General features: G+C 58.7%; 1 protein-coding gene across 2 annotated transcripts in view; it reads left to right on the top strand.

The window, feature by feature from the left end:
- Nucleotides 1–1,549: 1,549 nt before the first annotated feature.
- Nucleotides 1,550–25,279, top strand: part of COL18A1 (collagen type XVIII alpha 1 chain) — a 94,185-nt gene continuing 70,455 nt past the window's right edge. For both annotated transcript variants that reach the window (XM_040264921.1, XM_040264911.1), the window contains exons 1-2: nucleotides 1,550–1,672; nucleotides 1,774–1,868. In XM_040264921.1, coding sequence (XP_040120855.1) covers nucleotides 1,662–1,672; nucleotides 1,774–1,868 — 106 coding nt within the window. In that variant the 5' untranslated portion in view covers nucleotides 1,550–1,661. The remainder of the gene's footprint in view (nucleotides 1,673–1,773; nucleotides 1,869–25,279) is intronic.

Here is a 25,279-nt window from a genome sequence, read left to right as displayed (position 1 = left end):
GTGCCCAGCAGCACCCAGCAGCCTTTGAAGACTGGAGTGGGGAGGGGGGATGATGCCACGGGACTGGAATCCCAGCAGGCCCTCTGCTAGGGCTGCAGGGCCCAGGGGTGGGGGTGGGGTGTTGGGGGCGGGTAGAAGGAGGGAGGGAGATAGGGCTGTGGGCCATGGCAGGAGGCTCCAGGAGCAGCCTGCTGGCTAGGACCTGGGGAGGTGGTGGTTGAGAGTGGGTAGATACATACAGGAGGATGTGGAGGGGGCCAGACCAGGGGCTTGTTTTCTAGGCTGACCTAGGCTGAGAGATGGTGAGGTTGGGGCTGCCGATGATGCAGGGAAAGCCTAGCAAGGCGTGGAGAGGCCCAGAGTCTGCACTGCAGACAGGGCTCAGGGCTCCAGGCAGGAGGTGAACCAGGATCAGGAGGTACAGAGAAGGAGGGGGGTGAGTCCAGAGGGCTTAGCAGACATAATAAGCCAAGGGCAATGGCCCTGGGACCCCTGATTTTGATGGCATCAGGGACCCTGTTTTTTGCAAACCGTGAGGGGATCAGATTCAGGGAAATGTGAGTTTACTTTAAGAGGCCGATGTGAGGGGCTCTGGTTGCCTAGAGAGGCCTGTGGGTGGTCTGAGGACAGGACCCCTTTAGCAGCTGCCTGGTGGAGGGAGGGACTGAGGTCAGGCGGTCAGGTGGGGGTTGGGAGCACAGGCCTGAGGAAGAAGAAATGACCAGAGCTCCCAGAGTGGCAGAGGCTGGGGGAGAGGGAGGTGAAGGGGCTGGGGGAGTCTGGAAGGCTAGGGTGGGGTGCAGCTGGACTTCCAGCGGGGGAGGGGCCTCCCAGACCAGATCTTGGGGGCTGGAACTCCAGGGCAGAGGCCTCTTGGGGTGCAGGGCGCATCCCCTGGGAGGGTTCTAGAAGGGGCGCAACGTGGGGAGTGGGGCCTGGGGATGAAACCGTGCTGGGCACCGAGCCCGTGAAGGCGGCGAGGAGGGGTGGGTTGCCACGACGCGGTCACTGTGCCCGAAAGGGTGGGCAGGAGAAGCCCAGATGCCCTTTCCTCCAACCGCCGCCCCCTGGCGAGTAACGTCTTTGTTTAAATCGCCCTCCTTTCCGCTGCCGAATCGGACTCAGGACCCGAGGACCAATCCCCTGATTACAGTCACCTTCCCAAACAAACGCAGGGCTGTATACGTGAGGTTTGGAGCCCGAGACCCCGGGTGCCGTCGTGGGCAGCGGTAGGGGCAGGTGTGGCTGAGGCGGCGGGAGAAACACTGCGGCTGCAGAGGAAGGGTGCTAGGACCCGGGGACAGGCCGATGAGCCAGGTCGGGGGTCCGAAGCCCTCTCCTCACCGGGTTTACTCCACGCCCCGGGCCCAGGGCCGCGTGCAGAGCTCGGCGCCCGGCCCTGCTCCTTGCCAGGGCCCGTCCCCACTTTCTTGCCTGCTCCACCCCTTGCCCACCCACCGCCCCGCCCCGCCCCTGCCCTGGTCGGTCCTCGCGTCCCAGGCCTGTCGTCCCGCCCCCTGACCAGCCCCGCCCCCCCGCGTCCCCCCCCGCCCCCCCCGCCCCGGCCTGGCCCCCGCAGCGGCCAGAGCTCCGCCGGCCGATCCGGTGCACCGAGGCTGAGCTCGCAGCATCCCGCGGCACAGACGTCCGGCTCGCGGAGCATGGCGCCGAGGTGCGGGCCGCTCAGGGCCACGGACGGGCGGGGGCCGGGAGGTCGCACGGGCGGGGAACGGGAGCGTGCGCTGTGCTCTAACCTGTGACTTGTGCCCGCAGGTGGCCTTGGCTGCAGCCGCGGCGGCGTCGCCTCCTGGACTTGCTCGCCCACCTGGTCCTGCTTCTCTTGGTCAGCACAGCGTCTGCCGAGCCAGGTAAGAAAAGTGCCGACACGAAAGTGCCTGCGCTGGGCACGCCCGCCTCCGGCCGCATTTTGTGCGGATCTTCGGCCGGTCCCAGGCGGCTACGGCCTCAGCCCAGCCCGTCTCGGCTTCGGTCCTGGGAGGCGGTCCCGGCTCTGCCCACGCGTGCAGTTGGCCCGCGGGCGGCGTCTGGAGGGTGACGGGGTCGGGCCGGAGCCGTATGTCCGGAGTGTCCTCGACTGCGGGCTTCGGGCCACCTGGGCGCGCCCGGGACCGGGGAGCGGGCCGGGCTGGGGATGGTGCGGACAGTGCGCGTCCTGAGATCCTCGTGTCGTGACCAAACTTCGGCGACTCTGCGGGGAAGTTGGTGCACTCGGCGGACAGCGCTGCGGCAGAGGGCCATCGAAGGATCGGCCGAGGTCGCGGTGGCGGCGGTTACACGCGCAGTGGCTCGGAGACGCCCGTGCATCCGACGCCCGACCCCAGGCCTGTGTCGCCGTCGCCGGCCTAGTCCCACCCAGCGCCTGGGCGGCTGCAGCGGCTCGTACCTCTGGGACCCGGCGTTGCCGCGCCGAGTCCGGCGGGTCTCCCGGGAGGAGAGCGCGGGGCGGAGCGCAGCCGTGTGGTTTCCAACCTGTCGAGGCAAAAGTGCTCAGCTTTCCCCAGGGCCAGCCTTTGTGCGTCGCTCGGGCCCCGGGCCCCAGGCCTCTGTCCCCGCGCCCTCTGCGGTGTCGGGTTGCGCGCGGTCCCTTTGATGCGGCCGAGCGCCGAGCAGCCGCCGGGAGAACAATGCGCGGAGGTCCGTTGTTTGGCGGCGCCCGCTGGCCGCTTCTCCCGCGTGGACCGCAGACGGTGCTCCGGGAGGCCGCTCTGGTCGCACGGAAACTCCCTTTGCTACTAGTTTGGGGGACCCCATTTCCACCCAGACGGCCGCCCGTCCTCGTCCCAACAAGCCCGGTAAAGTGCCAGGAGGAGCTCGCAGTGGGGGGAGGTGGGGCTGCCGGACCCGAGGGGAGCCCCCACCCCCAAAGAGTCGGTGTTTTTTCACAGGTAGGCCGCGTGCCCTGACACCCGTCCTGGGCAGCCTGCCCCCCGCGGCCAGAGTGACTGTTGACTGTGGTCACCAGAGCAGCCTCACACCTGCTGCCACAGCTGGCCGGGGAGGGCGATGGGCTGGGGAGGCTCCTGGGAGACAGCCACGGTAATCTCCTTCATTGTTTCCAGTCGGCTTGGTCACCAGGTTAAATAGCAGCGCAGACCTTTAAAAAATGAAACCACCTCATAAAGACACGCTTTTAAAGAGATGGTGTGGAAAGCACCTGTTGGTAGAGGAGCAGGTAATTCCTCACGTATTTGTGTTAACCTGGGGGGCGGAGGGGGTGCTTTTAGGGAGTGTTTGTCCTTGCCGGGATCTGAGGTCGGTCCTCTGATTTCTTGGGGTCCTTATGACCGCCTGGAACTACTGGGGTGGCTTCCGGGGCCACCTCCTCAGGCTTGTGCAGGAATGTGTAACCACAAAGCCTCTTTTATAATCACGCATCCTCTTGGGAAAGGAAGGACATTGAAGCGTCCACACCTCAGCTTATGAAGTTTTGTGACCAAGGAGAGGAAATCAAGGGTGGGGACTGAGCATTAGAGAAGGAAAAATAAAATGTAATGTCCACAAGCTTTGGTGAGATGAGAACTGGGAGGGTGTTCAAGTTAACGCAGACTTTGGGGGTGGTGGGGGGAGTGTGACAGTTCAAGAAATGGTGTGTTTTATCTTCTGTCCCACCACGTGGCTGCTATGGGGCTTTGCACAGTCCCAGGTCCTCTGGGAGGAAGGAAGCCCCTTCCGAGGTGCCTGATGGAATGCAGCTCTTTCTGTTCCCTGGGGCTTAAAGCAGGAAGTAGGCTCAGCAGGCTGTGCACTGCCCACCCCTCCCCCTCGTGGGGAAAACTCAGGTCCTGTCCATGCTGGGCCAAGTCCCTTTGGGGTGGGGTAATAGGTGCCCCCTCTAAGACATTGTTGGAGAAGAGTTAATGTATGTGAAATCCTGACTTAGCAGGGGCTCAATTTGTCCTGGAAATGCTTCAAAATTCCTCTTGAGAGTCAAAAACTTAAGCCCTGTTGGCTGATTTGAACACTTTTTCTGACCTCAAATGATGCGTTTTCCCATGTCTCTCCCTGAGCTGCACTTGACCCCGCCCCCAAGTCTCTTGCTGTTTTGCCTGATGCTCCTGACTGGTGCTGTGAGCTCCCGCATAACCAGAACCCACAGGGACACTCTGAGTGGCCTTACAGCCTGGAGGCTCAGAGCTGCCTGCAGTCCCATTCCTGGAGAAAGTACTGGGGTGGAACCTGTTACAGTGGCCTTCTGCCATGGGTCAGTCCTCTAGGGCTGAGGAAGGAGGACCTTGCCCAGTGGGCATTTGCAGGATGGCCGGGACTAGGCTAAGAGCCTAGCCTTGGGTCATCTTGTCTTTGGCCCCTCCCACACGTGATCTTGGGCTCAGGCTCTCAGCTCCCCCAACCCCACACCCCAAGACCCGTGTGTCCCACCCTTTCTCACCACTAGGACCTCCCAGCGTCCATCAGTGTGTCCAGGTCTTAGGTGATAGCTGTGGTTCCCCTCCCCCACTTCCTGGGTGGTCCTGCAGGGTTTGGGCTTGAACAGGACACAGCCAAGACCCCGCATGTCCCTGCATCTGTAGTGTCTTGATTCCGGGTCCACAGGACCTGAGTAAGGGACCTAAGCTGAAGAAGGAGCTCTCATCCAAGGCAGGCTTGTTTCGAGGGGCTGTGTCATTGGGGAGTCTTCAAGGTTCAGGTGCAGGACCTCTAAGATAGTTTTGAATTTCAGCAAAACTTGTTTTTCAAGCACTTCTGCTTTCCTTTAAAAGAAGGAGGAGGGGGGAAGTCCTTGCACAGAAACCTAGAAGGAGAGAAACTGACTCCATCCAGAGCTTGAGGGGCTGGGTGAGACTGCCCTGCCCTGCCCACTTCACCCTGAAAATACAGGTGCACACATGCTCAATAAATGTGCACACACATGTGCACACCCACACACATAAATGCACACATGCATATGCAAATATGCACGCATATGTGCATACACGCACAAGTGCACACATGCACTCACATGTTCATGCACAAATATACATATGTGCACAGACATGTGTACACACATGCACACATATAACTGTGTACACACATGCACACACTCACTTTCTCCCCACCAGAGTGCCTGGCTCTCTCTTCATCTGGGTTGTTGGAGATGTCCTGGGACTCCGTGGGGGACAGAATGGAGCAAGACCAGTCTTCTGACATGATGGCTAGCAAACCCTCTTGTGGTCTGAGCACTACTAGGAAGGACTGGTCAGCAGAGGGGGTGGCCCCCAGGGCCAGGGGCTGACTTCCTGCCAGCACTCAGGGGTCGGATGCAGTGGGCGAGGGTCAAGCTGGTCTTGCCACAGTTGTGGCTAATAAGCAGCTCCCTGCTCCATATCCGTCCTCAGTGGCCACCCATCACCCCAGGGCATGTGCCCATTTGCAGCCCTGGTCGAACGAGGTGTGGCCACCCTGGTGCCTGTGAGGGCAGACCACAGATGGCACATTCTAATCAGCTCTGCTCAGAAACTTGGAGAATCTGGGTTAGCTGTCATCTGAGAGAGAACCTCAAAATGGCCCCTCTTTGCAGAACACAGTTGGCCAAGCACCAGCTGTCTGAGGTCTGGGTAGAAGGTGACATTGCAGGATATAACACACAAAACTACCCAGAACTGGATGCTATTGGTGGGAATAGGGGAGAAATTACTGGGAAAATTAAAATATATGTTTAGCATGCTCATAAGATGATTGAATTTGATACATTTTGATGGCAATGCCCCCAGGACGATGAGAACTTTGCCAAGGGAGGGGGGCATTGCTGCAGTGTGCCCGGGAGTTCCCACAGCTCTGCCCACCTGCCAGGTCATGTGGATTCTCTGGACATGCCTGCCTCCCAAATCTGATGGCAAAGGGTCTGAGAGGAGCCCTCCACCAGGTATAGCTCCTTCCTGAGGAGGACTGGGCCTCTGAGCTCCACCCTACCCTCCTGCCGATTTGGGAGCAGAGGGAGGGGTGGTGGGCTTGGCCTCGCTTTCCTGCCCTAAGCTGGTGCCCTGAGCAGCAGGTGGTCACACTGTGAAGCTTCTCTCTGCACCGGTGTGGTGTCTGACATGCCTCGTGTTTGCTGCTGCTTGTGGTATCTCCTCGGAGAAGGCAATGTCAACCCACTCCGGTACTCTTGCCTGGACAATCCCATGGATGGAGGAGCCTGGTAGGCTGCAGTCCATGGGGTTGCTAAGAGTCGGACACAACTGAGCGGCTTCACTTTCACTTTTCACTTTCATGCATTGGAGAAGGAAATGGCAACCCACTCCAGTGTTCTTGGCTCGAGAATCCCAGGGACGGTGGAGCCTGGTGGGCTGCCGTCTGTGGGGTTGCACAGAGTTGGACACGACTGAAGTTGACTTAGCAGCAGCAGCAGCAGTGGTATCTCCTAGTGGTCTTCCCTGGTGGCTCAGTGGTCAAGAACCCGCCTGTAATGCAGGAGACCTGGGTTTGATCCCTGGGTCAGGAATATCCCCTGGAGGAGGACATGGCAACCCACTCCAGTATTCTTGCATGGAGAATCCCATGGACAGAGGAGCCTGGCGGGCTACAGTCCACGGGGTTGCAAAGAGTCAGACACGACTGAAGCGACTGAGCACGTGGTGTCTCCACCCTTGTCTGGGACCTTGCAGTGCCACTGTATCGCTCAGGGATTCTCCAGGAGACACAGTGCCCTGCTGCTCCCTGCTACAGCCTGGTTCCATAAGGGTGTGGACAGGTGATGCGCACTGGCCCCTGGGGTCATGTTTTCCATTGGCAGTTCTGGGCTGCACTGAACGCCTGTCAGAAGGAGCTTTAGATCACAGATGCCCTGAGTCAGACGAAATTTGGAGGCTGTGGGGCAGTGTCTCTTCCGCCAGCCTGCCTGCAGGGGCCCGTACGCAGCCCCAGGTCCTCCGGTAGAGGAGGCAAGCCTCAGCACGGCCTTCTGGTTGTCTTTAGCGAGCGCCCAGGAAGGAGGGCTTGTTTGCAGGCCGGCACATCTGTCTGGAATTCCACGCTTGTAGCTGGGGATGCTCCTGGGCTGAGCCACCGTGACGAGGCTGGTGGGATAGGGCAGCGGGACCCAGCACTGAGCTGGCGTCTCAAGTGGGACTCTCAGCCACCCTTGGTTTCTGGATGACAGGAGGCTTTGCTATGGGTCTAGCTGCCCAGGCGCTGGCCATGGTCAGGGTTGACCTTCATGGGGTTTTTTCTTACAGAGGCCATGAGACCAGAACTGAGGGCTTGCGGACGGTTCTGCAGGGCGACAGAATGGGCCTGTGTGAGCGGAGCTAGCATCTAGGTGATGGGTCACTGCCAGGGGCCTGGCTGGACACTGCAGAGACCTACCTGTGCGCCTGATGGACGGGTTTCAGTGGTTTTCATGGAGCCCGGACTGAACCTGCAGATATCGCACCTTATAACTTTATTTTATTCATCCAGTCATTCGTTTAATTCTGGTGTCAAGTTCTCATTTTACTCTTTGTGCTGTTCCTTGAGCAGATTCAGGTCGGGCAGTCAGGCCTGCTTGTTTTGAGTCTGAGCTCAAATCTCAGAGCCGGTACCAGGCTCAGGCAGCTGGGTCTGTTGTTTGCACAGAGCCTGCCAGCGCGGGCGGTTCTCAGTGAGCCGAGAGGCGCCTTCTGCTTTGAGACTCGAGCTGGCGAGAAAGCAGCGCCTGGAGGGCCCATCCCGGCAAGGGTGTACCGTGCTCAGGCTCCCACCTAGCAGAGGGGATGGGAAGGGCCTGGGGGAGGGGTGCCCACCAGCTGCCGGGGGTTGGGGTTGGGGGCACATCTGCTGGGACCTGGATCCAGGCGCCCCATGGCTTCCAGGATGAAGGGACACCGTTCTTCGTCGTTCCCATTTAGGCAACTAGGGGACTTCATCTTGGCGCAACTACAGTGATTTATGTGGCTGCTGCTGCTGTGACAGTGCCAGGTGGGAAATCCTACCCGCCCACCCGTCCTGTGAGGAGGGCAGGGTCGTAGGAGGTGACGTGCCAGGACCCCCGGCAGCTGGCCCAGGGCCTGATGTGAAGGCTGAGCACCCTGTGTCCTGTGCCAGCCTGCCAGTCTCACGGAGTCAGGGTTTCTCCCAAGCGAGGGCTCATGAGTCTCGAGGGACAGCATCAGGATTCGCACTAGGGAACTTCTGAAGGTCTTTCCTTCGCCCCCGTCAGTCTGGGGCTGGCAGGTGGTGGGTGGTGACCCCAGCCACCTGGCCTGGGGCCATTGACTTCCTCTTTCCTGACTCACCTTTGAGCACCTCTGTGCTCCCTGCCTCACCTGATAGGTAGGTAAACAGCAGTGTCCCTGGTGACACAGGGCTGGCTGACCACATCCACTGTGGGGTCTGAGCTCCAGTCTGGGGGGCCCCTTATCAGTGCTGGGGCCAAGTGCCAGGGGGCGGGCTGTGGTTAGAACCTGCAGGGGGGCCGGTGGGCAACCCCCCCAGGTGGACAGGAGGTACCTTCGACTTTTCAGCCCAAGCTGCCAGGGCTGGTGTTGTCGCTTTGAAAATCTTGCTTCTGTGATAAGTGGAGAAACACGGTTTCTCTGTAGTGAGGGTGCAGGTGCTGGTGTTGTTGGGCCTCCACACATCTCCTTGCTCTGACGTCTGTTCTCTGTCCCTCCATTGTCTTCCTCATCGTCATGTCCCTATGGTGTCACCTTGCAGGGGGCATATTTGGCATAGTTTCTAGTTTGTGGGCAGGATTGGAATCCCTTAAAGCATGGAATTGATGTTGTTGTTGTTGTTGTTGTTGTTTCTGTTTTTTTATGGCCTTTTCCTGTAGAGGTGGGGCACTGCTCAGGGACCACACCGGGACCCATCCATGTCTCAGGGGAGGTAGGGGGTTGGGAGAATTCCGAGAGGCAAGCTGGGCTGGGCCGGCAGAGCCCTGGGGGCCACGTGCCACATGGGGCTTTTATCTTTACTCGGCCTCGCGGGGCATGCACTGGAGCTGGTCCTTGCAGAAGACAAGTGTGGGGTCACTAAATCCTCATGTAGTATGGCTGGCAGGCAGCCCGCCGGCCACTGTGTTTTTGTGGCTGGGACACCATCTGCTATGTGGGCCGAATGCCCAGGCTCGAGGTTTTAATTCCAGCTCTGCCTCCTAGTGCTGTGTGGCCTTTTGCAGATTCCTCACCATCTCTGTGCCTCTGGTCTGTAAACTGGGAAGGACAGTGGGCTCTGCGGGCCTGAGTAGGGCATTTCTGCAGGGAGCTCCCTGGGATGCATCCTGACAGCCCTTACTGGGCTCCGGAGAAACCATGTCAAGGATGGTCCCAGCCAGCTGCCAGGGTGGGGCCCAGAGGAGGGCCTGGTGAGAGCAGGAAATGGGTCCACGTGACCGGAACATGGTTTCTGTGCTTCTTCCCTGTCCGTGGGCTGCGCCTGCTGAAGCGATCATGAGTGTCAGACAAAGCAGCCCACTCACCCCGAGGCCTGAAGTCTTCCCAGTGCTCGGGCCCCTGGGCCAGCGCAGTCTCGCCCACCCACACGTCCCATGGGAGCAATCCAGGGAGCGCAGACTTGCCGCTGCCTGTTGGATCCTGTTACGAGGCTGCTGTATTTTGAAAACTCTTCCACTGAGATTCCATGGGGCCTCTTGTTCTCCACCAGCCAGGCCGGTTCCTGGGTTCCCGGGTTCTCGGGTTGAGGCCCCGTCAGTGCCGGGAACCAGGCTCAGCCTGCTGGGATGTCGTCTGGGCGGCGTCTGCTCAGACAGCAGGCAGCACAGCATCCTTTCTGCCCTCGGTCACTGCGGCCTTCCAGCCAGGACGAAGAGAAGCCACCCTTGATCCTGTCTGTGCTCACGTTCAGGGTCTCCCCACCTAACCCTGCGCCTCAAGACCCCTCCAGCCGCTGCCGCACCCAGCCACTGCCCAGTGACCAAGCACGGACCCTCCTTCCCCTCGTGGGGGCCTGAGGGCTTTAGAAGGCAGGCACCCAGGAGAAGGCTGCCGGACCTCCGCTCCCAGGGGCCCATCGCTGTGACTCGGGGAGGCCTTCTCTACTGTAAATCATTACTGCAACGAGACATCTCTGTCCCTCCACCGAGCACCGCCTGGCTGCTCCTCAGCCTCTTGGCCGCCGGCCAGGGCAGGGGTGCAGATGGTCCCTTCTGAGCCCAGATGCCCCTCCTGGCCCGGTCTTCCTGCCCCGTTTCGGGTTCTGGCTGACATTTTGCTCACTTCTCTGGGTCCTGGGGTTGCAGGGTTACCCTGCCCCTGCCCCAGTGGGCAGTGTTGGCAGCGACCTCTGCTTATTTTGTGTCCTCACATCTCAGCCTTATCCCCATGGCACCAGGGGAACCGTCTCAGTCCAGGCCACAGGGCAGCCAGGGCCTTCCTGTTTCTGGCTAAACTGAGCCTCCATCCCTGGGAAACTCGGGTCCAGCCGGCAGTGACTCAGAATCTGCAATGCTCTGCTGATCCTTCATAACATCATATTGTGAGAATAATTGAGAATGGACACCACCCATTCCTACACAGCCTTTACTGCTGTTGTGGGGAAATCTGACCTCTTAACACACTTGGGCTGTTCTCCCTGCTGACTCCGACCTGGCTTGTGTGGACGGACAGCCCTTCTGGGTGCAGAAGCTGGAGGCCTGTGGGAGAGCCAGCTGCCAGTCAGTCTGCTCCCCAGATGATATTACACCCCCTCACCCCCACCACCAGACAGGGAGCTCACTGTCCAAACACCCAACTTGTCCACATTTAGGAACCTAGACAAGCACGCCCCTCATTTAAACTTTTACTTCTGGTGGCACATGGTCCGCTGAGCCTCAGCCCCAAGACATCCGTGTCAGCATCCACAGGACTGCGAGCGCTGCTTTATGTGGTGAGAACAACTCTGGATGGCATTAAGGCTCCTGAGCTGCAGAGGTTACCCTGGATTATCAGGGTGGTCCTATGTGTAATCCTAGGTCCTGAGAAGGGATGAGAAAGGCCGAGGGCCAGGTCAGAACAGGGCCACGTGGTGATGGAGGCAGAGGTCGAGAGAGAGATGGGAGGATGCAGGAAGGGGCTGTGAGCCCAAGTGCACAGGCTCTTACAGATGCCGGACCAAGGGGCCCCCGGGAAGGAGCACGATCGTGCCTACCTGGGTCTTAGACCTCCAGCCTCCAGAACTGTAGGAGCGCAGCTCGTGTGGTTTTAAGCCCCCGATGTGTGGTCATTTGCTTCAGCAGCCACACGACTATGTCCAGTGCGTGGCTGGGTCACTGAAAGGCGTGGAGTTGTGGTGATGGCAATCCTATCATTTGTAAAGTGATGCTTCCCGTCGGTGTGGAAACTTTAATACATTCGAAGACCTTGGGATGCCCCTCACGCCCTGAGTGGGCCCTGGAGTCTCCTTGCTGACCCCGAGTCCCGAGGGTCCACTCTCTGGCCTGTGTGTCCTGCACCCTGGGCTGCGGCTCTCTGTGGAGAGGTTAGACAGGCCTGTCCCAGGGACCTCTCAGGGTTCGAGCCCCACAGTGACCTTGCATGTCCCCTGTGGCACCAGGGGCTCCGACATGCTGGGCTGGGCTCTGACTGGTGATGGAAGCCTGAACATGGAGGGAGGTGGTGGACAGGGGGCAGATGAGTGTGGCCAGGGAGGACGGCAGAACACTCGAGAATGCCTGGATGGGCCTGTGAGCAAAGGGACTGTGTGTGGGGTGCTGTCTTGGGACTCTTGACTGGCCGGGCCCTCACAGGGCGGGGCTGGGTGTTATCCTCCACGAGGTCAGACAGCGACCCGCTTTGTTCTATTTTTGGAGAATGAGGCAAATGGCACAAAAGCACATTCCCCAAAAAGTGCCCGTTCTGCCCAGCACCCTGGCATGTTGAAGATTTTTATAAAGAAAAGCTGACCCGCTGTTGAGCAAGTGGACAGTACTCAGAGCTCGTCGAATGGGCCAGTCTTGTCTTTCCAGCCATCTCGGGTGCTGAGCGGACCTTCAGCTATCCAAGATGGGCCTTCAGTTATCCAGGTGCTGGGTGGACCTTCAGTTATCTGGATGCTGAGAGACTCAAGGGCCAGTGGGAGCTGGGGGCCGGACTTGCTTCACTTATGAAAACGGCCACACTGGCCAGTCTGCGAGGTGGGCCCCTGCCGTCTAAATGCTGTCTTTGAGGGTGTTGTACCCTCTCCTCTGGCACAGGGACCTCTCTGAGAGCTCACGCACTCAGCAGAGCAGAGATGTCAGGCAGGGTGTGTGGCCGAGAGGTCGGCCTGACTCCAGCAAGCCTGGTTTTATGTCTTCTGGGCGGCGAGCGATGGTGGCGGGTAGCCAAGAGGGACTGGGAGCTGGGCCCGGGGCATGGTTTGGTCCCCTTCTTGTCCCCTGACTTCCAGAACCCCCACCAGGCCCTCTGCCAGCCACCTCGGGAGCAGCCAGGGCTGGCCCAGCCCGATGGTCACTTCCTGGCAGGGACCTCAGGGGGCTCTGCAGGGAGGCTGTGCAGTAGCCCCCGACTCCCGGCCTCCTCCGGGCCATGGGACGAAGGAGGGGCAGGCACACTCCTTTGCCCAGATTCCAGAATCCAGAGCCTTGGGTGGCAGCATTGTCCACAGCAGCCTGATCACCCTGGTCTGTTCAGTCCCCGCTGAAGACCCCGCTCAGTGCAGGCTGAACTGGATCTCAGATCCTAACTAGTTACTAGACACGGGGCAGTTGTCGTCCAGTCACTCGCTCACGTTCCACTCTCTATTACCCCGCGGGCTGCGCAGGCCAGCTTTCCCTGTCCTTCACCATCTCCTGGAGTTCGTTCAAACTCACGTCTGTTCAGTTGGTGGCCCCAGAAGGAATGAAGCGGCTGAGCCAGACACTGGGTGGCTCTAAAGCCCTCACCCCACCCTGCTTTCCCGCCATTTACCCAGTTACACGCCAGCATCCCTTGGGAACATTCCGGATGACGAGTGCTTCCGGGGCGTCGTCTCACTCTGAGCGTAGGTGTTTGGAAGAGTCTGATTTGATCTTTGCCCTTTTCTTCACAAGAACAGCCCTTGTGCCGTCGCGTGCTTTTTCTAAAGGTCTGAGTGATGAAGAGTGTCTCCCATTTTCTTGGCTCAGAACATGCGTGTTGGAGCCGTGTCCTAAAGGCAGCACCAGGCCTGAGCTTCTGGGAGCCCCAGGCATGGAGATGCGGGTGGGGTCTGCAGAGACCCCCTTGTGCCATGGTGTCCTGAGTGGACATTGTGGTATCAGCAGTGATGGTTATTCTCTGTGACTGCCCGAGCCTTGGGGCTGCCCACCTTTTCCCTGTGCCTGTTAATTGACCCCTGGATGGCCCACCATGCCTGTCCATGTGCTGGGGCCTGGGGTCCCTGTGACCTCTTTCCTGGGTGTCCTTGCTGCCCTGTGGCTCACAGTTCTGGGTCCTGGTCCGACCGCCCCTGTGCCGAGGGGTCTGGGCCATCAGTCCTTCCCTCCTGCCATCCACCTGCTCCTTCTCAGTGGTCAGCGGGCCAATTGCCCTTTTGTGAGCTCCGGCTCCCCGGACGCGGGTGTGCGTGTTGGGAAGACCACATGCTGGCTGTGGGGGTAAACTGTTCCAAACCTAAGTTGTGATTGCCTCCGCCAAGGTGAAGCCGTGCCATCTCCACCCCAGTCTGCATGCCCCCAAGGATAGGCTGAGGGGTCGCCTTATGGCCTGTGTCATTCCTGGGCTTGGTGGCTGACCCTGAGTTGTGGGGACACCCACGATGGTCGTGGGGCTCTGCCTGGCTGCAGACCACTTCGGCTTCATCTGCAGCAAGCACGGGAATTTCTCCTTCCCGATTTATGTGCTCTCTGCCTCCGAGCTCGCTCATTGCTAAATGAGGACGTGAGGGGCCCCTCGGATGAAAGCCCCTTTGTGTGTGGCCTGTGGCTGGCTCCGCCCTGGGCTGGCGCTCGCTGCCTGGGCAGGTACGATGGCCCTCTTGCCGCAGGAATGTCCCCACGGGGCAACGCAAGCAGTGTCCTCCTTTATCCGAGCTATCAGCTGGTGACACTGCGATTTGGGTCCCCATTTCTAGAGAAAGAGGAGAAAGGTCACACACCGTCTAGACGCTAATCCAGCACCATGTGTTTCTTCCTCACCTGTATCCTGGCAACAGGATTATTATGGCCAGCTGGGGTGGCATTCCTGTGGCCCGACAAGATGGTTCCCAGTCTTCTCGCTCTCTGGAACCTTCAGGGCCAGTGGTGGGTGTGGGCAGGGAAAGCTGTGGAGCCATCTGTCTTCAGGCTGCCAGGAGCCAGGGGTGCAGGACTCCAGCGAGAAGCTCCAAGGCTCTGGGCCCAGGGGCTCTGTGGGCAGCGTGTACGGCCAGTGTGGTCCCTAACCCCGGGCCAGGTTCCGTGTCCCGCTACACATCCCTGCGTTTCATCCAGAGGGGCAGGGCTGCCGATGGCCCGTCTGTGCTCCTCAGCGTCCCCCCAACCCCATGTCCACACTCGAAAGCCAGCCCCTCTCTGTGGCTCCCAGTGGGTTCTCCAGCGCGTCTACACTGGTGCTGACTCTATCCGGCTTAGCTGCTGCCCGTTCAGCACACTCTAGGCTCCTGCGGACAGACAGGCAGGCACAGAGCTCTGGGTGAGAGTGGACTTTGTCCCCGGAAGTGTTTGCAGTTTTATATTTTGTTCTTGCTGAAATTGGCAACCCTCTGCTCGGCACTTACTGCCCCTTGTGAAGAGACTGGTGGCCCATGTTCAGAGACCACCTGGGCCTCTGATCCCAGGAGTGACAGTGAGTGGGCTGAGCAGGAGTGGTCCCACCGCAGGGTCAGCAGCAGTCGGAGGGGAGGAGGAGGGAGGCGCACCCAGGGAGTGGAGTCCAGTGTGTGTAGAGCAGCGAGGCTGTGCTGAGTAAGGAAGAGTCCAGACTCCCTCTCTGCAGAGCAGAGTTCCATGCTGGCAGCCAGGCTCTCCTCCTGTCTTTTTGAGGCCCCAGGCAGGTGACACCCACTCCTGCTCCATCACATGGCCCCTGATGCAGCCCAGGGGGGTGGGGGAGACAGTGGAGTGCAGGTTCCTGAACACACGCCGCCTAGCTCACCCTCCTTCCTGACCCACCAGACCCTCCATTCCTGGTGGTGAGATGCTGGATTCTCCACCACCTGACTTGCTTCGACTTCATTTGATTAGGAACTGTCCTTTTTGTCTGGTGGGTCCTCTAGTTGCTGCCCGTGGGGTCAAAAAGGGCTGGGTTCACTGCAGGGGGAGGATTGGCAGGTTGCGTCTTTGCTCCGAGCTGAACGAGGTTCATGTGTTAAATTCAGCCACATGCACGTGGTGCCTTCCTGACATGGAGCCCCCACAACTGGGCAGTGACTGGCGGGCACTGGGGTCGGGAGAGGGCGCCGCTAAGATCTGGGTACTGCACGCTGGGGACCTGCTCATACTGGAGGAACGAGAGCTCCATGCAAGGGACCTCAGCCCCCGAGGACCCCAGGTCTGGGGTGACCAGCCTTTGGGATTCCTGAGCAGCTATGACTCTCATACCCACGGGGGTGGGCACCGTGGAGCCCGGCGCACATTCGACTTGTCCCACAGCTCCTTTCCTCCCACCCCCATGCATGCACACACACACACACATGCACACTCACAAGCACAGATATGCTCACACCCCCGCCTCACACAGGCTCACCTTGAGGTTTATCCGAGTAGCACTCACACCCTGGGGTCGGCTCCTCACACACCCTCCTTGCTACCCACAGGCACCTCTCCACCCTGGCACTCAGCTTTCTCTGAGCTCTGCAGCCGCCATCGTGGCCCTCGTCCTGGGGAAACAGGTGGCCCCTCATCACCTTCCCCGGGACTTCTTTTGCCTGTCCTGGGAGGAGCCATTTGGGGCTGGAGTCTGGGACCTGGGGAGCCAGGCAGGGGTTCCTGGGCTGGTTTGGCTGGCCCGCTCTCCCTAACCCAGCATCCACCTGGAGGAGAGAGGCCATAGGCCCGCTCTGGGCCCCACCCCCGCCTCCACATCAGCCTCCCTGTTGCCTGGGAAGGAGAGGGTGGATAGTGGCTCAAGGGGCTCTGGGATGCCCCCGGGGACCCCCTCCTGTTTGACACCCACCTTGAGCTTCCACCTGCTTCTCCTTCTGCCCTTTCCCTATCTGACGGACTTGCGTACCCCTGGACCCGGCCCCCGCACCTCCACTCCGGCCACTGACCTTCACTCTGCTTGGTGTCCCAGCATCAGTGCCCTGGGCTGCTGTCCTCCCCCAGGGCACTTGAGGGTAATATGCCTGGCACACAGCTGGGGCTCATAGAAGCTTCCCGAATGCTTGGATGGACTTCTGAGGCTTTCATGAGAACCAGAGCTCATGAATTTGGCCAGAGTGCATGGCCGGCCATGCCTCAGGTCTGGGTGGCTCAGTTCATAGGGCTGGGGGTGGGGGTGGCTTTGTTGGGCAGTTATTGGAGATGCAGAGAGGCTCCTGCACCCGCAGGCGTGAGGGGTCTCGCCCACGCCTGTGAGGTCATCAGCAGACTGAGGGCAAGCGGTGCCAGGAGGACTCAGACGGTGTCGTGGGCATGAGGCTCACAGGCTCCCCCTGCCTGGAAGCAGGGGCACCGTCCCCAGGAAAGGTGAGGATGGGGGGCAGACCCCTCCAGGCTGGAGGGCAGTTTCTAGGTGGTTTGAGAGGTTTTAGGGGCCGGTCATCACTGCTGCCTCTTCCTCATCCTCAGGGCAAACCAAGCTGGGAAATGGGGTCCGTTGGCCTCAGAGTCTGAGGGGGAGCTCTTGCTGGGGGAGGGGGCACCTTGACGAGCCGTCGTCTGTCCTGTGTGCTTCTAGGTGGGCGGTCAAGTCTGCAGACCGCCCTGGGCCACTGGCCTCGCTGGATGACAGTTGGCCCCCTTCTGTGGGTCCTGGTCTCCTAGGGTCAGCCTGGGGCAGCCCTCACTGCTGTGTGGGTGTCTCATCCCGACCCTGCTGTGGGACCAAGGCAGAGCCAAGCTCCTCAGTATGAACATGCAGGGCCCCCGGTCCGCTCCTCATCTCCAGAAGTATGACTTTGTTATTACCCCAGGTGTACTGTCGCAGCCCTGGGAGGTGCCTTTCCCCGTGGCCTGTGGTCTCCAGGTGGGGCCAGAGCCTTGGCCGTCTGGGGACCAGGCGCTGTGACTCTGTTCCCCTGGGCAGTGACTGGACATACCCAGCTCCCTCAGCCCAGATATTCCTACCCCACGTCTGGTTTGGGAACCTAAGGTGGATAGTAGGCGAGAGGTGTCCACCTTGGGACGGTGGACAGAGGAGCTTCCTTCAGGGTGTATGTGACCAGGGAGCCAACGGCCGGCTGGCCATTCAGCTGCCATCTGGCTGGAACGGTCTAACAGACTGGGCTGGGTCTGGGGGAGCTGGGCCGCCCATGAGGGGCCAATGCTGGGTGCCGTGGGGTTGGGAGAGTGTCCGGCTCAAGGGCCTGTGCTGGCCGCCTCCCTTCCTGGGGCCTGATACGACGCCCATGGTCACACAGTAGCATGTGTTGGGTGGGGAGCGCCCAGCGCCACAGCAGCTGAGGAGCAGGACCACGTTACTGGGTGCCTTCTGTACAGCGGGCCTGGGCTGTGGACTGGTGGGGAGCGCACACAGAGGACACATTGGACTTTGGGAATGGACACACGATCCCTCACCAGGAAGCCCCGGAGTGGGTGGGCAGGTGGGCGGGCTGCAGGTGGATACGTCTGGTACCCAGCTCTGTGTGGACAGCTGCGGAGCCAGGTGAAGGTTCAGGGGACGCCACAGGGTGGGGACTGCCCGGGCCTGGTGCTGCGCTGGCCTGGAGTGTCCTGCAGAGGGGGCCACTTGGAGGGAGGGGCCACAACCTCTGTGTCTTGAGCTGCTCTGGCCGAGAGGACTTGGGAGGAAGAGGTGGGTCCGTCTCTGACATCAGCTCCCGGGACCCCGTCCAAGGTGTGGACCAAGCCCTCAATTCAGAGCACAGGTGGATCGTGGCCTCATTCCTGGGCAGTTTTGAAGGAACAGGGCATGTCCTTTGCCCATAGCTTCCTCTGTGGAACCCACCGCTCAGGGACTCCCAGTTTCCTACAGGTCTGATGGGGCCTGAGGCTGTCCACCCCTTCCTGCCCGGTGACCTAGTTCAGTATGGCCCTGGGCGGTCCCTGGATGGTCTCAGATTACTGCCCCACCGTCTAAAGCCCCCTGAAAACCCGGCTGTCACAGCAGGGTCTACAGGACGTGGGACACTCTCCAGCTTGCCACGTCCATTCCTGGGTAGGGCCTGCAGCCCCAGGCGGTGGCCTGGGCTGGGCTGGCGGGCGGGCCCCAGCAGAGCCCGCAGGGACTAAGACAGTGGTGACAAGCCTGAGATGCCCCAGGTGCTGAGGCTGCAGCTGGGTGCTTCAGTCTTACTGCCACTTCCAGGAAGGATTTTGAAACCTGTGACGGTTGGCCTGAGGCCTTCTTCCAGGTCTGCACGTGATCCTGGCCCTGCCTGCAGTATCTCATTTTCTAATCCTCATGTCTCTGCTGTCAGGGTCCTTCCTGTGCTCTGATGCCTGACACACGGAGGGGCCCTGGGCGGGGCTGGTTGGCAGAGAGAAGTCCCTGCCTCTGCTGGCCACAGAGATGATGTCCCTTCAGTGGAGATTCTGGCACCCCTGGCCAAGTGCTGGAGTTTCAGCCTCAGCATCAGATTTCCGGTTTGACCTCAGATTCCTGGGTCCTGGCCTCTTCTTCCCTGGCTTGTCCTGTCCCCCTGCAGACATGTGCTCAGGGTTCCTCTCTGCTGGCCTCCGCACAGTGTTCAGTGACCCCAGGACTGCCATTCAGAGCCTGGGAGTTGCAGAGACTCAGTCACAATCCCTGGTGGTGGACGGAGCTGCCTGGCGCCATGCGAGAAGCTTGGGCTGAGCAGAGGTAGGACGTGTGACAGTCACTGAACACATGTGTTCTTGGAGCAGGCAGGCATCTCCCATTTTGCTGTCTGACTGTCTCTGAAGAGGAGAGCAACCTTCATTTCATGAGACCTGTTTTCAAAGATTGTGAGTACATGTGTGCATGTGTGTATATATGCATGCATGTGCATTTGTGTACACAGGTGTGTGTGCACGTGTATGCATACATATATGTAGGTACATGTGGGTGCATCAGTTCAGTTCAGTTCAGTCACTCAGTCGTGTCTGACTCTGTGGACTGCAGCACGCCAGGCCTCCTTGTCCATCACCAACTCCTGGAGTTTACCCAAACTCATGTCCATTGAGTTGGTGATGCCATCCAACCATCTCATCCTCTGTCATCCCCTTCTCCTCTTGCCTTCAATCTTTCCCAGCATCAGGGTCTTTTCGAATGAGTCAGTTCTTCGCATCAGGTGGCCAAAGTATTGGAGTTTCAGCTTCAGCATCAGTCCTTCCAAAGAACACCCAGGACTGATCTCCTTTAGGATGAACTGGTTGGATCTCCTTGCAGTCCAAGGGACTCTCAAGAGTCTTCTCCAACACCACAGTTCAAAAGCATCCATTCTTCGATGCTCAGCTTTCTTTATAGTCCAACTCTCACATCCATTCATGACTACTGGAAAAACCATAGCTTGGACTAGACAGAACTTTGTTGGCAAAGTAATGTCTCTCCATATTAAATATGCTGTCTAGGTTGGTCATAGCTTTCCTTCCAAGGAGCAAGCATCTTTTAATTTCATGGCTGCAGTCACCATCTGCAGGCATTTTGGAACCCGCCACAATAAAGTTTCTCACTGTTTCCACTGTTTCCCCATCTACTTACCATGAAATGATGGTATCAGATGCCATGATCTTAGTTTTCTGAATGTTGAGTGTTAAGCCAACTTTTTCACTCTCCACTTTCACTTTCATCAAGAGGCCCTTTAGTTCTTCTTCACTTTCTGCCATAAGGGTGGTGTCATCTGCATGTCTGAGGTTATTGATATTTCTCTTGGCAATCTTGATTCCAGCCTGTGCTTCTTCCAGCCCAGCGTTTCTCATGATGTACTCTGCATATAAGTTAAATAAGCATGGTGACAATATACAGCCTTGACGTACTCCTTTTCCCAATTTGGAACCAGTCTGTTTTCCATGTCCAGTTCTAACTGTTGTTTCCTGACCTGCATACAGATTTCTCAGGAGGCAGTCAGGTGGTCTGGTATTCCCATCTCTCAGAATTTTCCACAGTTTGCTCTGATCCACACAACCAAAGGCTTTGGCATAGTCAATAAAGCAGAAATAGATGTCTTTCTGGAACTCTCTTGCTTTTTCAATGATCCAACGGATGTGGGCAATTTGATCTCTGGTTCCTCTGCCTTTCCTAAATCCAGCTTGAACATCTGGAAGTTCATAGTTCACATACTGTTGAAGCCTGGCTTGGAGAATTTTGAGCATTACTTTGCTAGCATGTGAGATGAGTACAATTGTGCAGTAATTTGAACATTTTTTGGCATTGCCTTTCTTTGGGACTGGAATGAAAACTGACCTTTTCCAGTCCTGTGGCCACTGCTGAGTTTTCCAAATTTGCTGGCATATTGAGTGCAGCACTTTCACAGCATCATCTTTTAAGATTTGAAATAGCTCAACTGGAATTCCATCACTTCCACTAGCTTTGTTTGTAGTGATGCTTCCTAAGGCCCACTTAACTTCACATTCCAGGATGTCTGGCTCTAGGTGAGTGAACACACCATCATGGTTATCTGGGTCATGAAGATATTTTTTGTACAGTTCTTCTGTGTATTCTTGCCACCTCTTCTTAGTATCTTCTGCTTCTGTTAGGTCCATACCATTTTTGTCCTTTATTGTGCCCATCTTTGCATGAAGTGTTCCCTTGGTATCTCTAATTTTCCTGACGAGATCTCTAGTCTTTCCCATTCTATTGTTTATGCGTATATGTGCTTGTGTGTACAGGTGTGCATGTGTGTGTGTACATACGCAAGTGTGTGTGCAGATGCAGGTGTGTACATTTGTATGTGGATGTGTCCATGTATCCCTGTGCATGTGTGCACATGCCTGTGTGAACACCTGTGTAGGTGTGTACGCATGTGTAAGGCACGTGTGTGGGTGTGTGCGTATGTGCACGCACACACATGTATATGTGGGCACATGTGTACAAGTTTGTGCACGTGTACGCATGTTCCATGTGGGTGCATGTGTGCATGTGTGTGTGCATGAAGGTGCTTGTGTGCATGTGTGTGTGTAGGTCCATGATATATTGCAGGTGTGTGCACAAGCATGTAGTGTGCATAATAGGTGTATGCACAATCACACGTGTATATACAAGTACGTGCATACAAGTATGTGCATGTGTGTGCGCGTGTTCATGTGTGTGCATGTAGGAGCATGTGGGTGCATGTGCATGTGTATATGTGTTTGCGTGCTAAACCAGGGTTTTCCAGATGGAGCATTTGTAGGACCAGGTCTGCTGACCTCCTGGATGCCACATGACCATGTGTGGCCCTCAGTGGGGATAGCTGAGCTTGTTGTTTTGATGTTTCTTCCCATCTGTCTCCATCTCACTGAACCTTTCACATCAGAATGCCCCCCTAGCCCATCCCTCTCCTTCCCGCTTGTGCCCAATGTCCTCAGATATACCAGGCCTGGAGCCCCCTCCTGCCCGTGCCTTCTGGGCATGGACCCCAGAAGGCAGGTGTGAGGCCCCTCACTCATGGCAGCCCCAAGACTCTTTGCTCCCCAGGGTGAACTGCCTTGTCTGCCCAGACCCCAGACTCCCACTGTGCCCATGCCTCTGGGACACTGCTTGGTAAGAGCCCTGCCTTCTCTGGGAAGGCCGCTCCTTGCCCTGTGCCCACCCAGCATGACCTCACCTGCCTGCCTGCATGTCAGAGCTGAGCCAGACATGTCTGGGTGGAGCTGCCCATGTATTGCACCAGCCCTTTACTGGACAGTGAGGTCTGAGTGGCCTGAGTCCCACTAGAATCTGTATTCTGATTTCCATCTGCAGACACATGGGCCCTGGCTTGTCTGTGACCAGCTCGTGGCTCGGGGCTGGGTGCCGTGGGGCTGATGGGGAGGCAGAGTGGGTGCGGCCTCCAAGCGCAGGCTGGCACCTGGATGGTGAGCTCACGGTTGAGCAATGAGGTGCAGTGACTCAAGGGCCCCAGGCCTCCAGGGCCCCAGCCTCTCCATGGAGAAAGCTGCTTCCTGGCATCGTCCTGGGAGGCAAAGGATCCCAGGTTTTCTGGGTCAGAGCCAGGGTGGGTGGATGTGCCCACGCCACCTCCCCCATGCAGCCTTCCTGACTGCCTCCCTCTGGTCTCCCCAGGAGCCTCGAGGGTGCCTCTCACTGCGCTGTGCCCTCAGGGCTTCAGGAGCCTGTGGGTGAGTGAGGCCGGGGCTGTGAATGTGCTGTGTGACGGGGTGGCCACCTGGACACGGGCTAAGCAGACTGGGGAAGGTGGGCCGCCCCCTGTCCCACCGCGTGCGGGTGCTGATCCCTGGCTAGGCCGGGCCTGGGACTTAGATCAGGAGATTCCAGGCCGTGGTGTCCTGTGTTCTGTCCTCTGTAGGCTGGAGAACACAGTCCTTAACTTTTTCATCATTTTAACTTTTATTAACTTTCATTCATTCACAGCATAAAACTAACCCTTTCACGGTGAACAACTCGGGACGTTTAGTACATTCACTCGGTTACACAGCCACTGGCCGTGCAGCTGGAGAGCATTCTCCTTGTGGAAACCCCACCCCCACCCAGTGCCTGGCCCCAGTGTATCTGCTCCTTGCGTCAGGACTCCCTGCTCTGGACGTTTTACGTGGGTGGAGCCTAGTGTGTGTCCTTTTGCGTCTGGCTTCTCTCACTGAGAACCATGCTTTCCATGCTCATCTGCGTCGTCACGGGTCACTGCTTTGTGGGGTTTCTTTTATGGCTAATAACACTTCGGTGTAGGTCCTCTCACATTTACAACATCATCTTGTGTAACTGAACCATCTCTGGACTCGGGGTTCCAGACTCAGGACTGTGCTTTTGCCAAGTTGAGTCTGGGAACCTCCTCCTGTGAGTCCCTCAGGAATGTGTGTGAACACCACACCAGGCCTCCTGAGAATCAGTGAGGGTGGAGGGTCCCTGTTCTCTTCTCACCACCATCGGGCTTGCGGAAGTGTGGGTGGGTGGCAGGACAGTTGCTGCTCCAGGCAAGGTAGAAGGAAAGGTTAGGAGAGGCTCCCCAGCACATGGGGCAGCCTGGGTGAGAGCCTCTCCTCTCCTTGTGGAGGGATCCTTTCCCACAGGATCCCCCATCCATTCATTTATCCTTTAGCTGTGCGCACCATGGCAAGCCCCAAGTGCTACAGCAGCATCTGGGAGCCTTTGTTCCGGGTCCCCTATGCTCCCCCTGACCCCCGCGGCCCCTGGAGCAGCTGGAGGAATCATCCTGCTTCAAGCTTTGAGCAGATGAGTAGATCCCACATCTGTGATGAAGCATCTGAGAGCAGGGAGGGGAGGGGTGTGGAGCCCAGTGTGCCTTGGGCCGAGGTCACTCAAGCTGTTCCATCACTGTCTACAGCGGGGTCCTTCTTGCAGCCAGATATGCTGTGGGTATCTGTCTGCTTCCCCATCACCCGCATCTCTGCCACTCCATCACTTATATCTCTGCTTCCCCATCACCCACATCTTTGCTTCCCCATCACCCGCGTCTCTGCTTCCCCGTCACCCACATCTCTGCTTCCCCATCACCCGCATCCCTGCCTCTCCATCACTTATATCTCTGCTTCCCCGTCACCCACATCTCTACTTCCCCATCACCCGCATCTCTGCCTCCCTGTTACCAATATCTCTGCCTCCCCGTTACCAGCATCTCACAGATGCTCCCTCAGCATCCTTCATGAACTATGTGACGGCCACTATGTGACCTCGACTGCCGCCCCCCCCACCCGACCTCCCTGGAGCCCATCAACGCCTGCACCCAGCTGGCTGCCCCGACCCCACCCGACTGCAGCCTGGTCCCGGGGAAGGGCTCCTGCTGCCCTGCCTGAGGCTTCTACCCTAGTGCGGGGCCAGCAGTGTGGTGCCCATGCGGTGGGGGTGCGGGGGCTGTATCCCTACTGGAACCAGGACCCTCTGTGTGGGAGCGTCCCAGCTACAGTCCCGAGCAGGAGGAAGGTCCCTTCCCTGTTCCAGTTCCTCATCCCCGCCTCAGGGCAGGCAGCTCGAAGTGATTAATGTGGCAGAAATGGGAGGCCTCAGCCGTCTGCCTGGGTGCCAGGAGGGGGTTCTAGGCGGGGTGCCCGGGTCTCCTGAGACACCTGGCCTGTGCAGACTGCAGAATGGGGGCTGGGCCCGCCCAGGGCTGATTCGGGGGTCGCTCCTGGTGACCCTCGGGCTGGTTACAAAGGCAGATGGAAGCTGAGGAATGCGGAGGCGGCTGGTCCCGGCCTCGGGTCTCGTGGTTCGCGGTGTATTTGCTTTGATATCTAGGCAGAGGCCACATGGAGAGATTTGTTATGGCCACAGACTCTTCTGGCACCGGCCTGGCCCTTTCATGCAGGGCCTGGTCAGCCGGGACCGGCTAGTCGGGAAGCCCAAGTCTGCAGGCTCCAAGGCACGTTCATCCCACAGGGTCACCCCGCATGGGGGTCTGCCGGGCATCGTGGGGCCTGAGGCCGGGATCGAAAGGAACCGACAGAAATGAGTAGAGAGGCCACGCCCCCCGGGTCTGCCGTCTGTAACCCGCGGGGACCTTTGTGTCCAGCAGGCGTCCGGTCATTTGTCTTCCAGGTGGTTTCTTGCCAGGCTGGGACCTGACGCCCCCGGAATGTCACATTCCAGGCACAGCAGCTTATCGGGGCTGTCAGGCAGCCTGGGAGGGGGCCTGAGCCAGAGCAGAGCTCTCAGGGAGCCAAGGGCGTTTCCAGACACCTCCGCGGAGCGCCTGTGAGCTGGGGAGGAGCCGCAGTCCCCGCCCCTTGCCCTGCTCCCGCCCCCGCCCCAGGCAGGTGGGCGGGGCCACCCCAGTCGGAGGGGTTGGGGCCGGGGAGGCTCTTTCTGATGGGGTTCCCGCTGCCCCGCGGAGGATGGTGGTGTTCCAAGGCCCCAGCAGTTGTGCTGGGTGCATTTCTGAGTCCAGCAGAGTTCTCCCCAAGACCTGGGCTCTGCTGTGCCCGCCGGTGTTTCCAGTCTCCTCTGTTTCATCCTCCTCGAATGGCCCTGGAGCAGGTCACCAGAACAAGACCCCTCTCTCACACCCCTGGCGGCTCCACGCTGCGAGGACGTGATGTGGGACCCACTCGAGGTGCCCTCTGGGAAGGGCACAGTCTCGTCCCCCCCTGCCCATGGCTCGCTCCCCTCTTGGTGAAGCTGCACAAATCAGACTGACCGCTTGGCCGCCTGCCTAACTTCCAGAGTGA

The sequence above is a fragment of the Oryx dammah genome, unplaced genomic scaffold, assembly GCF_014754425.2.
Source record: "Oryx dammah isolate SB20612 unplaced genomic scaffold, SCBI_Odam_1.1 HiC_scaffold_2, whole genome shotgun sequence".
NCBI lineage: Eukaryota > Metazoa > Chordata > Mammalia > Artiodactyla > Bovidae > Oryx > Oryx dammah.
This window is presented reverse-complemented; position numbering and strand designations above follow the sequence as displayed.